General features: G+C 36.8%; 1 protein-coding gene across 2 annotated transcripts; it reads right to left on the reverse strand.

Moving 5' to 3' along the window:
• Positions 1 to 562: 562 nt before the first annotated feature.
• Positions 563 to 13,203, reverse strand: LOC124408176 (shootin-1-like). 2 transcript variants are annotated; one of them, XM_046884933.1, is made up of 10 exons: positions 13,046 to 13,203; positions 10,050 to 10,539; positions 8,071 to 8,184; positions 7,752 to 7,846; positions 6,146 to 6,305; positions 4,792 to 4,920; positions 4,560 to 4,705; positions 2,244 to 2,781; positions 1,688 to 1,746; positions 563 to 1,213 (listed from the first exon to the last, which is right to left on the reverse strand). In XM_046884933.1, exons 2-10 carry the CDS (start codon positions 10,531 to 10,533, stop codon positions 1,073 to 1,075), a joined length of 1,866 nt encoding a protein of 621 aa, XP_046740889.1. In that variant the 5' UTR covers positions 10,534 to 10,539; positions 13,046 to 13,203; the 3' UTR covers positions 563 to 1,072. The 2 variants fall into 2 exon arrangements, with proteins under 2 accessions (XP_046740889.1, XP_046740881.1); XM_046884925.1 differs by having other exon boundaries at positions 565 to 1,219.
• Positions 13,204 to 17,954: the final 4,751 nt, after the last annotated feature.

Consider the following 17,954-nt stretch of genomic DNA (forward strand, 5'->3'; position numbering starts at 1 on the left):
ATCCTCTTTCAAGTGAAGTCTTATGGTAACTTCTTCCCCTTTAAAATTGATTGGTGCATCACTCTGAGTAACTATACTCAACGTTATGTTGTCGATGACGCGAACACTAACCGTCATGTGGATGATGCTTCGCGGAGATTCCGAAATTGTATAATCTGACGGAAGGAACGTCCGGTGAAAATTCGTGAATCGTATGGGCCTCCGAACTATTGCTGAATGCGCCATATGTTACGCTGCACTCCACTTCAATTAAACTCATAATTATTTGTTTTGGGTTAAGTCGAGGAGGCGGATGTGATATAAAACTCATCCATTCGCAGGGTAATAGTATTTGTCAGCAATAATACAGTTTGCTGAACAGGATTTCGACAATCATTTTAGTACGTTAGATTGTTATCAGACAGAATGAAAATCAATTTCCTGATGAGAGAGAATTATTAAAAAAGATACTTTAATTATCAAAGAATATAATATACGCAACGTGAACATGCTTAAACACAACGGTATTAATATTTATATCGTGTTTAATACATCGTCAGGAATTTGTTTCGCAAACAAATACAGCAAGAAGGTAGCTGCAGGATGTGAAAATCTGCACTTATATCAAAATTTTTTATCACTTCGACTTGTATTCCGATATCCTATTTTCAATACTTGCGAGTCACACGCACACAATTTTCTGTCCGTTAATCAGATCATTCTTGTCCATAAAAAAGTGTCATGTTCTCTCCAAAGGCTCACCGCGACTAAATTGAAACAACAACAAATATATCGCACATACTCACAAAACTCAGTAGTAAACAAATAAGTTTTTCTACATTCGGGACCAATCTTCTCCTGATGTAATACGTTTGTAATACCTATAATACTTGGAACAAGTATCGATGGCCCAAGTACAATTATACGTTTCGATACAAAAACCAAAAATATCTTCAAGTAAATTAGTCTCATAGCGCGATTCCCATTGGCAAGCATTGGAACGTATCATAAGTCGAAAAACGAGAGCGCCTAGTCTTACGCACAAAAGACATAATTTTATGCAATAACCGGAAAAGTGCTCCTCTTCTTTGTGCTACGCAGTTGACTCAGAAAATTGAAATGATTGTCGAGTGGGCTTGGCTCTCCGTCTCATTGTTCCCAAAATGGTCAGCATTTCTGAGACCGCAGGGGGAGCAGCTTCAGCTTCCTGCCTGCGTCTTCGCTCTTCATCACGCTGTTTCTGGAAGAATTATCATATATATAGTTGATCTTGCTTATTCAAAGAAAATATATTATAATTTCTAATCAGAAGTCAATATACCGGGAAGATTCCTTGAGAGTTAACGATGCAAACGACACTCGCCGGTAGATAGGCAACTGAAGATACACTTGAAGTACTTATTGCGTGTGAGATGTAACTGTGATTGTCTAACTACCGGCGAGCGTCCGTATTTATTCATCAATTATCAAAATGAACAATTATCAAAATAGTTAATCTTACTTCTTCAAATAAAATATATCATAATTTCTAATCAGAAGTCAATATACCGGGAAGATTCTTTGAGAGTTAACGATGCAATCGACACTCGCCGGTAAATAGGCAACTAAAGACACAGTTGGGGTACTTATTGCGTGTGAGAAGTAACTGTGATTGCCTATATACCGGCGGAGCACATATATATTTATACATGTGTATGTATATACTTACGTCGGTTTGCTTTAACGTGAATCTCCCGCCCTTTATCTGGCTAATTACGTCGTCGATGGCTGAAATAAACAGAAAGAAATATTTTGTCAATTTTGCATCAGTGCGTACAAAATTCGTGTAATTTTTGCTGCGCTGATTGTGAGTCCATATGAAGTAAAACATCTAATAAGAAACTTCTTTTGTAATTAAATACGGTGATCTCTAATTCGTATATTTTTCGCCACTAATAATTAAACTACGATAATTCGTAGTCCTATAATTCTTTTCAAGCTTATGAACAGTGGAAAATTAGCGTGTTTTGTTTAAAGACAACATTGTTTTCGACGCTGATGAATTTGTCTCAAAACCAACGATGTTCTTATCTAGTAAAAACGATATGTTTCCAATCAAAAATTTCACAACTTTGACCTCTACTTGGCGTACTCGCTAAGTTACCCCAAAACCTTTTATCAAAACAGTTTTTTTTTTCAAATCTATGTATTCAAAGATGTTTCCAGGGCATTCCACTTGAAATGGAACACCTCGTACATTAACGCATTAATTTAGAAACTCTTACCTGGTTGCTGAGCGACCGCAGCTGGTCTCTTATTGATGCCAAGCATATTCTCCATGTCTGATAACGCCGAGTTATTACTGTTCGTGGAGTTTTTCTCTCGCGTGAGCAGTTTGATCGACGCGTTAGCCGATTCGAACATCGGCGGCGGAGGCGGAGGTGGAGGTAGCGGAGGTGCAGGAGGTTGTGCTGCTTTGGTCTCAAGGTCCTTGATCTTCTCCTCGAGTTCCTTGACCGTTTGTTCCAGTCTCTCGACCGAACGCTCAGCACACTCTGACCTCTGTACCGCAATCTCCAACTCAGTATCTGCCAGCTTAAGTTTTTCTTCCAATATTTCGAACTCTACGTTTGATTCTCGCTCATCAAGCTTCTCTTGAAGCGCCTGGACCTGTGCAACATGACGCTGCTGCTCCTCTTCTAGCGAACGTTTCAGGGACTCAACCTCCAGGAGGACGGCCAATAATCGTCCATCAGGATCCGTCGCAACCTCTGCTAGGAGTAGCGAGCTCTGATGTGCAAGAACATTGCGCTCCTTCTGCGCCTGCGCATTCAATTCAAATATGATTAGATGCGTGGGAATGCTTTTTGAAGGGTAGAAAATTCACCGTGAAATGTCTGGCTCACTCTAAAGTGCGACAAAATAAAAAATAGTATCTATATTGTGTAACAAGGAGGCAAACTCGGTCTTTTTGGGCTGAGCAGAAGTTTGGAATATGAGTTGTAGGAATCGGAGAATTCAGGTTAGGGTCGTATAATGTCGGATTCGTTTGCGACAGCGCATGCGCGCAGTACAGAAAAGAGTCCTCAGATTTAAAAGTGGTCTTTTCAGTACTCCGCGCATGCGCATTCGCAGACTCACTCAAACATCAAAGAAAAGGATACTTTGAGTACAAAAACACGCATAGAAAACGTGTAAAACGTGCTCACGTTAAATGAAGAAGTATTTCCTGAACTGATGCGATTATAAGGAAGAACAAAAAATTTTTTTTTTAATCTCCACTAATGTTATTCGCTCCAGTAGTGCACAAGCTATGAGATGTCAACAATTGAAGAGAACCTTTTCTAGGTGGAACATTTAAAATACTTGAACTCTGCTATTTTTAATCCCATTCTAATCTTTTTGAGCTTATTTTGTGTACCGTAAAAATATCCAAAGCATTCTATCGCATGTTAGTAGGTATCCAATAGATCCCCCCGCATTTTACCAAACGAACAAACTATGGAGAGGTCAGATATCGATTTCAATCGAACTATTTAATTCTTTTTAGTCCTCTTCAACCCGATTCAGGTATCTGTATACACGCGGAATCACGTATTTTCGACATAACATAATGTTGTATCGATACATGAAACTGCATTCGGCAAGATTTCAGCAGTTTAATGGTTCAATTTATGTCCTTGGATTAAATATGGAACACTCGATAACATCGCTTATTGACTCCATTGATGGTACGTGTCAACTGTTACCGGACAACGAGTCTGTACCGTGTGTGGATATGACAATGTGCCATAGTATGGCGCGTGACGTCAGAAGCACGGATATTTAAATTGCAAATTGATATAAGTCGTATCTTGATTGATTCAAATTAGACGAAGCGTTGCAAACTTTGGCTACCTCTAAAAAAGCGGCCAAGTAAGAATTCCAAAATATAGTTAGCAAATCCTGTTGCAATACTTCAGTTCGTATCAGGTGGATAATGAAAAAAATTAGTTGATAAATGCAAAAGTTTCAAATTTTAAGATGCATAAACGAAAATTGCTAAGCACAATATTTTTACCAATAACTTTTCAAAAAGTATTCGTCGATTTTCGATTAAAAGTTTCGATTAAACTCGCCTAATCATACTGCAGAGATCCTCTAATTTATAGATCATTGTTTTCTCCTTTTTTATATCATTGCTTGACTTTATTAACTATATTACTATGATATTACCGGATGGAAATCAACCAATTAAATTTTTTTTATTATATTTAAACAAACATGAATGAACCTCGCTTGTGTAGATTCTTTTTTAGAATATCAGAACAAATTTTTGGAGAAAATTTCAAATGATTTTCTCGAAGCACAGAAAATCGATGTCAATCAGCTGGAAGACCCCTTCCATAGACGCTCAAAATATAGGGGAAAAAATGCTAATGAAATTCACTTTCAATTATTTTTACTAGTCCATATTTTACTTCAAATAAATTACGACACGAGGAAATTCTCTATGGCGTATGGTGCTAAGAAGGAACCACTGACAAAATGGAGTCAACGCTATTCATAGTGCAACATCTCGATTTTACCACATGCTAGAGTTGATATTATCCATTACTTACCCTGTCAGCTTCGATTTTCATATTCTTGGCGTTTTCTCTTTCCTTTTCACACTGCTCTTTCAGGGCTTGAACCTCGTCAGCGACCATCCGGGTCACTCGTTCCATGTTTTCCCTCTGCTTCTGGAACTCCTTCATCTTAACCTCACCTGCAATGAATGAACAATCATCGTCATTCACAGATTACCACATTTCCTAGGATGTAGATGCATCGACTGATGGATCTCAATCGCACCTTCCTCACGGAGTGATCTTTCCTCTTCGAGTTGTGAGGAGAGCAGGGTAACCTGTTCCTGAGCTTCGAATTCCTGAAGCTTCGCCGAATTCAACTCTGTCTGCAGTCTGGCAACCTCCTGGCTCAATTCTGAGAACACAATCAAGAGATTTTTATTTTTATTGCAATCCTCAGTCTTTGCTGATTTACACAAAGTCTTCAATTTTTTATTCGGATTCCTGATGTAATCATTACAAATTACGTATAAATATTCTCGATATCAAAGGTTAAATAAAGAGGGAAAATCAAAACGACGTTTCGGCACTGAGGGCCCAGAAAACTAAAAGAATATATTTATTCAATTGTTATAATCAAAAAAGGAAATGTTGCAAAACAATATTTTTCCTTACAAGCGTTAGCTCAGATATAAAAAAATGAAGAGAAATACAATTAAATAAAGTTGCATTCATTCTGGTAGAAACCGATTAAAACGGTGAAAGCTTGAAGACTAAATTCAGGTTTAACTCGATGAATAGAACTCAGTTCTCTTCGATGTTTGGTAAGCATTTCAATTGAGTAATATTTCGATTACAATGAATTGTGATGTGAGAGTAACCCTAACCTGTCATTCATCATAGACAATGACTTGGCCTCCACTGGATTTGAATAAGAGATAGATTTTACCTGTCGCAGAGCTACAGTATTTATAAATTTAATGGTCTTGTCGGTAGTTTTTTCGTTTTGGAATTTAGTTTTCAAGTTTTCACAATTTTTAAGCGGCTTTTACGTAAATGAAAGTAAGTTTATTTTACTATATTGGATTTCTCTTCAATTTCGTATGTCAGCTATCGGTTGTGAGGAAAAAATATTGAGTTACAACATTTCTTTGTTCCTTTGCCGGACCTGGATGCCGAGAATGTAGCTTTGCGACAGGTAAAATCTATCTCTTATTCAAATCCAGTGGAGGCCAAGTCATTATCTATGATGAATGGCAGGTTAGGGTTACTCTCACATCACAATTCATTGTAATCGAAATATTACTCAATTGAAATGCTTACCAAACATCGAAGAGAACTGAGTTCTATTCATCGAGTTAAACCTGAATTTAGTCTTCAAGCTTTCACCGTTTTAATCGGTTTCTTCCAGAATGAATGCAACTTTATTTAATTGTATTTCTCTTCATTTTTTTATATCTGAGCTAACGCTTGTAAGGAAAAATATTGTTTTGCAACATTTCCTTTTTTGATTATAACAATTGAATAAATATATTCTTTTAGTTTTCTGGGCCCTCAGTGCCGAAACGTCGTTTTGATTTATATATACTTCAAGATAAGGTCGAGAAATTTATCAAGATTACAAATTACACGCACAATACCTTTTACGGTTTCTCGCAGCTGTTCCGTATCATCGGAATTTGAATCAACTTCATCGGAGATATCGATGTCGATGTCGACAATACCGTCCGGGTTGACTTGGAGGAACTTCTGCGCGAGTACCTGGGACTTTCTTTTGAGCTCTCTGTTTTGCTTGTACCACTAAAATGTTGAAAAAAAAAACAAATATTGTAGACAACCAGGTTTAGAAGAGCAAGAAAAAGTCTGGGTACCCGTTCGATGCGACCAAAGCCCAATTTATAATCACGTTACGTTAATAAATTGTATTCAATTAAAATCTGTTCACGTTAAAAATTACATTAACTTCTCGACGTCAAGTGCAGCGTATTTATTTGATCTTGTTTCCATTGAGCGCATCTAATGGTATCATATGCAAACAAGATCCACACGGTGTTAGAAAATGATAAGCTTTCAGTACTTTTGTATTGCCTATTTTCAAGTACGAACCAAATACTGATCGGCACAATGCCGTCGATACACTGAGAAAATCTTGTAGTAATGGTTTATATGTTATTGAAATTACAAGAAAATGTGGTCAAAGTACCTATTTAGTACAAATATCTATGGTTTTCAATACTACGTTTTCTCGCTACAATCAGCAAAGTTTAATTCTGTTCATTTAGTTGACAGATTTTTTTTTCTGTGTTTATATTTTTTGGTTGTTGTTGATCAACGTTTTTTGGCTAAAGATTGAACTGGAGATGACTGACTGGACCCAGCCAAAACCTCGAAGTGAATAATGAAAAACTACGTTCATCAACAATGACCTACGCTGACGAAATTTGAAATTGTTACAAAACCCAGGACACGAACTTATACGCACAATCGTAAAATTTTTGCTTACCGTTACAAAATCCATTTCCATCTTGTAGCCAGAATTATATTTATCGGGTATCGTAAGAAATCAAAACAGTAACAGAATATCAATAGTAAAGAAAAATAGTTATTTCTTTTGATATGATTTACGCACATTGGAGGAAAATGGAATGAATATTGAATAGCAGAAAATTAACCCTTTGCAGCATAGCGTCTTATATATGTGAGACACCTTTTTTGAATCGGTTATTCAAGATTTACATTCTGTTTTTGAAATATCGCGGTCATTTTTTTGCAACGTTTATGTTTAACAGAGTTTTATAAATAAAGTGTTGAAGCTGCTTTCTTCTACAGAACAAATGTTAGAAAATTGGAAGTCAGTGATCTTGAGTTTTTGCTGGAGACGAATCTGATGTCAGAATTTAAAAATTCAAGATGGCAGATCCAATATGTCGGACTGAAAATAAAAGAATTCATCTTATTCGCTTGAAATTTTGTGACCGAAAGAACCTCTCACTGTACATTTTCGAGCCAATCCGAACAGTTTAACATTTTCATTCCGTCACATCAGATCTGCCACTTTAAATTTAGAAAAATTCTCAGATCTGACCCCATTTTTGAAATCAGTGACCTCGGGACCCTCGAGTACCTAGTTTCAAAAAATTTGACTGCAAGAAAAAAGTTTATGCTTCAAAGGGCTAAGCCCTTTATAGTGTCGTTGATGCTTCATCCATGACATTCCTTACCTATGATAATGATTCATAGACATACCTGAGTAGCCTGTTGCATCGCTCGGTGCATCGCTCCGGTCTCGATATCATATTTTCGTTTCAGTTGTTCGTATTCCTTGCAAACAGCTTCGGATACTATTCGAAGAAATAAAACGTATAATTAATTTTTCTGTGAAGGTCGCCACGGCAGTTATACGTGAACTTTTGCCGTGACATACTTCACACGTGTAACTGTGCATGTGCAATACGATGTGTGATGCATTTTACGTGCGCTGCATAAAAGGCGCGTTAGTATTATTACATACAAATAAAATTCGGATCGAACATATCAGCGAGGCTTTTCAATAAAAATTTCTTACCTGTTCGCAGCTTGTTTAGTTTCTCTTCATTGTCTACAACTTGTGCTTGCAAGCTACTGTTCTGCCTTTGTAAGTGATTGTATTTTTTTTCCAAATCAGCGTGATCCCTCAGATCTGCAAAAATAATGTAAACAATTTTAATTGACATTCCCATGGCTTCACGATGGTTGATCAACACATGGACACGTGGTCGTATGGCTTAATTATTTTTAGTGATGAAATACATATAATGACACTCGCCTCTGGCCACACCCAGGGCGCGTCTTTTGACCAAGTCATGGTTACGATCAAACGTTACAAAACTCGAATCTCACTACTGTCAAAACATAAATATTTTACCTAACAATTAATTTTATAAATACAGACTGCAATTATACAGTAAACATCTGTTCAACGTATGGGTACATTCTTAATTCGGTCAAGTATATTATACAGCAGTTGCTGTAAAAATATGTGCCAAACTTTTAAAATAAACCCCCCCCCCCCCCCCCCTCCCCCGCCGCCAGGTACTTCTACAATTGTTTAAATCTCGTCTTAGTCAGCACAGTGGTTGATTATTTGCAAAACAAATTGAGCAAACAACCATCACGACGGATTATAAACAAAATACCAATGAATTAAGGTATGCCAATATTATGCAGCAGCAGTCAGTATTTACACTTGTCTCTGCCGATGAAATATTTTTGCTGAAAAGAAAACAAAGAATGTAGGTAATAAGTGTATTAGTAATTTTATACTGGTTAAAACCATCGCACGTATGAAGAAGGTGTACGCCGTGAGTCATTTTGGTGGCTGCATAACACGATTATATTATATGTCCCCGGTTTTAGCATATTTGGCATGATTCACCAGTACTCGAGTCCATCGGCCTGATTCAAGCGTCCGGACGCCAAGGCGCCGTGGTTTATATCTTCCGACTTTTAAAGTTATTAACGCTCGAGTATGGTTGAATCGTTGTGGAATGGACCAGAAAATAGCGTTGATACACCAGTTAGTCACGAAACAATTACAGAAGTAAAAATAAAAAAAACACTTTGAATTCCAAGGAATTGAGTTTGCGAAATTATATGGATTGGTTTTCCCTTATTGAGCCTTATCAAATTTTAAATTATCCTCGAACAGCGTGATTAGAAGACATTCTGTAATTGTTCCATTGCTTTAAAGTTTCGAACTTCATCCTAATGGTGTATCAGTTCCAAGGAAATTAACGAATATTTTCATGTCATACGTATGTACAATTATTGCTATCACACGATCTTAAATGTGGACTTTTGGGATCGGAAAATCTTTCATTTTTTCACAGAAATCGTCAGCCTTAAAGACAACGAAGTAAGAGTGCCTGAAACAGCTGTATTCGACCTTATAGAGATCATCGTTCGGCACGCCCACGCGGATGCAATCGAACAGTGTCACAAAACGAAAACTTCGCTCCTTTAAATTCGCGTGTTATAGTTCTATATAATCTGGATAAGAATCTTGATAAAAGATGCGACAGTGACAATGTACAATGAAAGCATTGTTTTCTACTTCCAATCAAAAACAATATCGGCTACTGCACAGAACTTTTTGTTAAACATGCTTTCCACACACGTTTTTTACATCCATTTAAATTGATTGACGTCACATCGACAGAAACGGACCATCGTGGCATCGAATTTAAAGACATAATGGTAAAAAGACGGATAAGGTTCGATTTGAGGCAGTCTATGTAATACCGTGACATATTTTACGACACTCTGAATAAGACTGTGGATCCTCATTGAATTCTTTTTATCATCTTTTCTCTTTCTTGTTTAATCAAATTCGTATTCGTGACGTAACGTCTGCGAGTGGAGAATCACTTGAGCCCGTGTAACTTTCTGTTATGTAGCATCCATTCATTCGATGCAGTAGATGCATAAATATTCGACGTTTTGCATGCGTAGTAATATTTGTGTGTCGGTCTACAACTAATAAAATAGTCATCAAGTCATTCTTACTAGATTCGCTCTTTTGCAGCAGCATCTTTCTCCGTTTTTCCGAATCCTCGTACTTCGACTTCCATTTACTCTCCATGAAGCTGTTACTTCTGTTTAGTTTCTTATCACCAAGTTCCAGGGTACTTCTTACGGTCTCGACCCTCTTACCCTCCGTCGAGTTCGTTCTCCACATCGTCTTCTCTTCGGCATTTCTGAACTCGTTTGGTGAATTTGAAGTGTTCAAACGAGACTTATTGTTAGATTGGACCGGTGAAGTGTCGCCCCTTTCGAACGAGGCTCGCTGAAGAGCTACAGAGGTCGTGTGAGCTGGACTTCTGCGGTTCACTACCTTCTCCGGAGATTCTTTTCGTGCGGGTGGATATCGGTCCAGGAGTCGCACCGTAGACGAAACCTTCGGCAAAGGGATGTGAGAATGGGAAGAGGTGCCAGATGGCGAGCGTGGCGGCTCCGTCGCCAAGACGATGTCTAATTGAGTCTTGTTCATCGTATCTGCAACAAAGTTATACTTGAGCTTTACTCTACTGGAGACCGCGATGCATCAGGACAAGCACTGGACGGGATAGAAATAGAGAAAAATATTTGTTTGCTTTTTCCAGCATTACCCCAACAGTTTTCATAGCTTTTCACTTCAGTCTTGATCACGCTAGAATTTTACTTAACCCTTTCATGTTTTCATTTTTTCGTACATGTGATTCACTCGATATTTTGCATACATGCTCTTTTGGGGTCGTTGATTACGAAACTGAACTCGAAATTCGAAAATTCAAAATGGCGGATCCTGATATGATCGGAGGAAATTCAAAAAGTTTTGGTTAATTTTGATAAAACTTTAGGTTAAGACAGTTTTTGGGGTTACGAATCTCAACTCGAAATTGGAAAATTTAAAATGGCGGACAAGCAAGAACAATAAGACAAATTTTGAAAAAATTCTGTAAAATTTTTGGTGTGTATAAAGTTTGTGTAAGAATTGTTATTCAGATCTTCATAATAGATTACCAAAAAATGCTTTTTTTCGAGGAAAAGTACGTATTTCAATCACTTGTTTACATGTGCTATTTTTATAATAAATAAATAAATAAATTTGGTGTTTTTTTTTAAACTTGGAAATATTTCAGGGACCACGTAGAACCAAAAAACTTGGCAATTGTTGCCAAGAAGTTAGTTCAATTGAATAAAAAGTTGTAAAAAAAAAAGGCGGGTTAATGGAACTATAAATTCTCGCAAAAAGTCTTTGGATGGTTCTGACAATACTCGCATTATACCTATAATTTTCAAACAAACAACCAATAGCTTTTCGAATTTCTAAGCTGTTGTTCATTTTTTTTTAAATGTATCATATTCATACTCTAATGTTTAAATACTCCTTTCAGTTTTCAAACACATAATCTCTATGTAATAAGAGATTTTGAAACATATTTCAGAGTCGAATAATATTGCCCATGAATTTTTGACCGCGGACAACCCGAGGAATGAAATTGATCTTGTATAAGCAAAAATGCAAGCGTATTTCGCACCAACGAAATCAGACCTCTTTAAAACAATATGTGGCAAACTGATATAAGCGTAAACACGCGTTGCGACAACACGTCTCCCGTCTTGGAATGTAATCAAGTCGTTTGTGCTTCTAAGAATCTTTCTTACGTTAGATCTAGTAATGGTCGTTGTCAGGCCATTGTTTTAAACGCAACTAGTCTGAGTGATCGTTATCTGCAGATGACAGAGCTCATTTCGCATGAAATACCGTAAGCGATTATCCCTACGAATGACGTAACAGAATTTTTCCAAATACACTTTCACTAAATTCACGAGACCGCAGATAAACGTGTTCCTATCAGATTAGATTACATGGAAACCTGGATGACTTTGAAACGAACTGATAACGGGCATTGCAATGAACACAAAGCATCAAAATTTTTATGTAATTCGGTCTACGAAACCTCATAACCTGAAAGTAAACATACATCGCAACGCAATTACGCGCCCTGCAGTTAAGCTAAGGGTTAATAACTTTCTGGGACTTTTCTAAAAATAAGCTTAATAGGCGGCCCCCCTATGAGGACCTGGAAATAGCGCGATGTCAAAGTTTAGAAACAGCCCCACGTATATACTAGCGTTCATATTCTAAGACAGAACTAAAGGAACCATTCTCAGCTTTCCCATTTTCCCTTTCTATTCAAACCAAACTCAACACAAAGCGCTCAGGTGTTCCCACAAGTCCAATGTATCATTCCTTGTACAAAGATGAAGTCAGTAACGATGCATGTTTAGAAAAAAATCGCTACTTCACGCCTTTCGGAATGTCCGAAATTTAGTAAACTAGTACAAACAGAATATCCTATTATTATGATAAGCGAAGTTCTTCAAAGTCGTTCTGAAATTGGCTGATAATAACGATTTTTTAACAGGTTACTAACTTCAGCCTCGTTTCCTTCTTTCAAGTCTCCAACTATAGATTGCATGTCATTCCTTACTGTAGTGACAAACGATTGGCTCACTATCAAACCATTTGGAGAGGAATTTTAGTAGATTAATTATAGTGACTCGAAGGTAGGACTTCCATTGAAGATTTCCGAAAAAGAGATTATTAAAACCATACCTAATTCGTAGGCCCGATGAAGTTAATCCTTGTGTCTTGGAGTTATCAGAGTGTACCTCCAATTCCTGATGCAGTTTTTGAATTTTCTATAGTACCATAAACCGTGTTACACTTTGTCCAAAACGATGAACACAATATTATCATTCCGGCGTTTTCAAACAATAGAACATAATCTTTGCGTCAATTCCTCGTGGCGAGTTTATAACGTAAAATAGGATGGCACTGACGACATCGACTAAATAAATCGTCAGCACACGTGTTATGCAGGTAAAACAAACGGTTTCCCTTTTGTATGTCACAGTTGTTCACAAGGCCGAATTCGAGTCAAGTCAAAACGTGTATTATACACGATATAGATATAGATCACACTGCACTCGATAGTTTCAAATCAATGATAATTCAAAACTTGAACGTGATTCAGCCGTGGTAGCGTATGAAATCCGACTATCCGTCCTCCTTCGCGTCTCAGGACAGACTATACTCGACACCAAGCAATATCACTTCACTTTATCTTGGACACTCTGCAACACTGCTCTCGACTCGGTACTTTCCTTAGCAGTGTGCCGAGTTAGTTAAGCTGAATCCACCGATCGCTGTACGAACGCTGAATCCGACTTATGGCGGGGTGGGGGGGGGGGGGGGGCTGGTACATTCATTAGTGTTGGTCTGTAGAGCTAGCCTTAACCGCCGACCAAGCTGCTTATCTTCAACACACATGCACCAGCGAATCGTACGTACGACCTTCGATTCACACGACCTAACAACACAATGAAGAAACAATTTGCAACAGTGGGATGGCAGGTGTTTGCATGTATGTGTTATACGTACATGTACCTAGGTGTTTATAAACCTTCTCTACGGGGTCGTCTCAGCATGGGTCTGTTATTAATATTTCGGTTTTTACTTACAGAAGACCTGAACCAAAAAGCCAAGGCTGGACAGTACTTCTTTACTATGATGATATAGGTTTTTTAGAGTGGTAATATTCAGATTGTAAACATTTTATGTTTATAAGATTGAATTGTCGTGTAATGTTATTAATGTGTAAAATAACAAGTAAAAGGATGTACAATTATTACGCAAAGAAGTCTGTTTTTAATATACCCCTCGTTACTACACTTTGAAAACCATTGTAAAATTACAAACAGCTGGGTTTTGTGTCAGTAGACACAGCAGCTGTATGTAGTTGTCAGTTGTTTTCATTCGTTTTTTATTTACATGCAACATTATTGGGAAACTTGATTGGGAAAGAAGATCTATAAATGATGATGTCTATAGATACGTCAATGGCCATTATTTTAAATAATTCAAAAAGTACGAGTAATTCATTTTTCCAACACCTACTTGAGAAGTTAAATTTCCGAAGCTTGTGGAGCGAGCCTAGGTAAAACGGCGTTTCTGCATGCCCACAATTGAAATGCGATATTTTACACACTAGAGCTTTCTCTGACGCATGCGCACTTTCCACTTAACTCAGTTTTACCTACTGCGTCATTGAGCATGCATTAGTCAAGTCTCTCGGAACTCATCCACTTTTCACACTTGTAACGAAACATAATACTTCACGAACGCTATATTTAAAACAGCTTGTTATAATAAAAAAAAAAAAAAACTTGTGTTCACGGGATTAAACAGCGTGAAATAGAGAATATTAATCAGATTTTCGTAGAACGACGTAATCTTTGAAAGGACTTCCACAGATTCCAATATAAAATCAGGATAGAAGGAATGTATATCTGCATAATATGCTGTCGATATAGTGTTAAAGAAAATATCCGAATGAATTGCATTATTGAATGAAGTTAAGGCAGTCGAAAGATTGTAGGCCACCTCTTATTACGAAGTATTTCCGGTTGGCGTAATTATTGGTGTGAGTCAGATATGAAAATTTGGGAAAACCTTATACTGATTACGTTATAATACGAATGAGCTATAGTTTTCATTGAATATCGTCACTCAAGTTCTATGTTCGCAATATTTGTAGAGAATTATTATTTAAAAAAGTTGTCACGAGGTTTAAGTGAAATTGTCTTACAATTGAAAAAATTTCACTTACCTAACACATTAGTAACGTAGAATTTATGACCGTTCAGATAAGAATGTCTGTTATCGTGGATATGTATAAAATATTATTAAAAACTACAGTTACTCATGTAGCAAATTAAAGAAATGTTCACAGATGCTCTTGTGTAGATAATATTATCTTACAGTGTACAAATTAAAAGATATATCCTGCAAACAGTTTACTACACAGTTATTAATATACGATTTATGTGTGACGGGAAAGTCTTCTTTCTACAGTCTACATCGTTCGAAATTCCATGAAGAATTATCTTTTCAAGTATCACAAAACTCAAAGTATGTAGAAGATACTTGTACAAAACATTGTTTTGAGAAATTCAATCCAATGTTCACGTTTGACAGTTGATCAATAACGGATGTAATATGTTTAATAATAAACTGGTGAAAATGTGTCATAGTGATATTTTTATTTAGCATACATGGGGAAAATAAATCGTAAAAAAACATATTAAAATTCTGCTTATTAATTAACTACAACTTTTCAATACAATCAATCACTGCATCAAATATAAAATTTCTATAATCTGAGTATCCACGGATACATGCGGACGTATATGAAAGTAACTAGATAAAAAGTATTTCGCATTTTTGGATTTATAATTAACTAAAATTGTGCTCATTACTAAAGATATAGCAATATGGAAATATTTACAGGTATATCTGTAGTCACGGGTAATCCTGGTGAAAATTTTTACGACCACGATTTTTTACAGAAATTGTAAAATTTCGTATTATTTTATACAAAATTGTATATAAGCTTAGTTTTTTTTTTATGAAGGATTGTTAATATTCTTTCAAAATTCTAGTGTTTTATAGGTATTTTGCATAGATATTTACGATTTTGTACGAAAACATTCTATTTTCATAAAATTCTACCGAATGTTCCAATTTCTCTGAAAATTCGTGGAAATCATTTTCACCAGGGAAACTGGGGTTACGTAATACGCCGATTTTGATATAATGTTAACGTCATCGCCCAGATCAGTCATAGTCGAAAAACAGACTTCTAATGCTGTACGAACTGATCGACGAGCAGCATCGCGTCTTGCCACCACGGCCCACGCGACTTGGTGGATTTCAATGAAAAGAGGCGTGAGACTTCGTACAAACTTAGCCGTTATATTCAGGGAATGAAAATTTCATTCAGAGAAATTCTACGACGCACATGATGTGCAACTATATTTAAAATGTGAGCCATTATTTACACAATGATGCATAAATTATATACCTTTGTGGCACTAAGTGTCTCACTCGGGAAAAAGGAAATCGACGGGAAAATCGGTCGGTATATCTGCGTATGAGGTTCACCGTCACAGACCGCAGTGTATAAGAATGACAAACTTGTAAGCAGACTACGCATTTCCTCTGGAATACTGAAATTGATAAGACGTAGTCGGAATCACTGTGGCTTGAGTCATCCTCTTATGAATAATCAGAGAATCTGGATATACCTTATTCACTCTTTGTTCAACAGGCTTAATTGCGTAGAGAGCATAGCTTTCTGCTTGATGTTGAAATTTCGAATTTGAAAAGTTCCAAGAACGCCAATTTTCGAATATTTTTTATTATTATCTTACAATTTCTGTATAAAGGCAAAATTCCGAAAGGGCGTAACTCGGACAAATCAAAGTTCCGGAAGTGCGAAAATGAGAAAATTTTAATATCTGAAACATCGAAATTTCGAATTATCGAAGATTTTCAGTTCAGTGAATTTCTCGCTTGGTGAAATTTTACGACTATGTTCTTTCTTTGTGTTTTGGATTTTCGATATTTTTACGTTCGGAATCCTAGTCATTCTTATTTTCTGTTCTCCCTCTTCGAATAAACTATGCTGTGTGAGTATATTTTAAGTATTGAAATTTTATTTTTCAGAATTTTCCTCAATAGGAACTTTGCATTTCGAAACTTTTCAAATTCAGAACTTCAACCCCGTGCCCTACAAGAACTCTGGATATGATGTATTCGAAACTGAATACATACAAAAAGATGTCTATATTTATACATTATTCACTTAAAAAAAAAAAAACTTTCTTTGTCGCCTGCAACGTAATTTTCTCAAAATGAGCTGTATATTATTCGTTGCTTAAATATATGTATTATATGTAAGCCTACACTCACTTCTTATATGTATAAACCATGTTAGCATTGAAGGAAAAATCGCGAATGTTCTGAACAAATGTTGAATATGCATAAATTATACATACATATGTATAGATATACATATACCTACCCGTAATTGCACAGCTGTGAAATGCGTAACGGTGAATTGCTAACATGCAGTCTTACTTTCACGACTCCTACTGCAACACTCAGGCCTCTAGCCGACCATGGAGGACGTTAAGAGGCGTGCTATTTCACCTTTGGCAGCCTCCGGCCTTCCTGGACGGATGAATTGTTATCTCAAACACGCTGCACCGCCTGCAAATTGCACTCTAAAAATTCGTAGGTATATGTTATCGTGGGTAATCCATGTTATCGCGCATCACTTTCATTTATATGTTCATTTCTAGTATGAAGCATATCGGACAACCGATTTTTGTGAATGGTTCGGGGTCGTAAAATTAATTTTACGGTCATTTGTGCCACTTTTAGTGCCGATGCTGATCTAAAAGTGCCTTAAATTTTAAACCTATTATACTGTGGATGTATCAGAGGAATAGCATGCCATTGTAAAACGGAACTGAAAAAGATGCTATCGCCGGTAAACATCTATTTTTTCCGAAAATAGGATGGCATCAAGCCAACTACAGCACTAGGTGTTAAATCGAAAATTTGCATATTAATATCCAGTAAAGTCTTGATGATGAGAACCAACGGTAATTCGAATTCCTTGCTGTAACTTTGAGAGGAAAGTTTGAGGGCTGCAACGATTTAATACACATGTTTTTTGTCGTGTTTAAAACAGAATGCATGCAGAAATACTTTTTTGTAACACCTGTCTGGAAAGTGTTACTTTCGAGGCTTACATAGCGTGCGTGAAGTGCCTTATTCATGAATAACAGAGTTGGCGCATGCGCACATTCGATATGCTCTATTTTCCGCTGTAGAAGATTCGTGGCGCATGCGCACATTCGATATACTTTATTTTCCGCTGCAGAGCGGTGTTGGTTTGACTCTCAAATAACACTTTCCTAAGCATTTGTTACAAAAGATAACGTGTGTAGCTAGTGCGTGAAGGCGATTCCTTCCTCGTGTAATTGCGGCACTCGCCTTCGGCTCGTTCTGCA

Source organism: Diprion similis, chromosome 1, assembly GCF_021155765.1.
Source record: "Diprion similis isolate iyDipSimi1 chromosome 1, iyDipSimi1.1, whole genome shotgun sequence".
Classification (NCBI taxonomy): domain Eukaryota; kingdom Metazoa; phylum Arthropoda; class Insecta; order Hymenoptera; family Diprionidae; genus Diprion; species Diprion similis.

Coding starts and splice junctions, on each gene's coding strand:
- LOC124408176 (XM_046884925.1), bottom strand. CDS start 10,533: ATGAACAAGACTCAATTAGACATCGTCTTGGCGACGGAGCCGCCACGC. Junction 6,306..7,751: donor CGATGCAACAGGCTACTCAG/GTATGTCTATGA, acceptor TCAACATTTTAG/TGGTACAAGCAAAACAGAGA. Junction 4,706..4,791: donor AAGATCACTCCGTGAGGAAG/GTGCGATTGAGA, acceptor CATTCATTGCAG/GTGAGGTTAAGATGAAGGAG.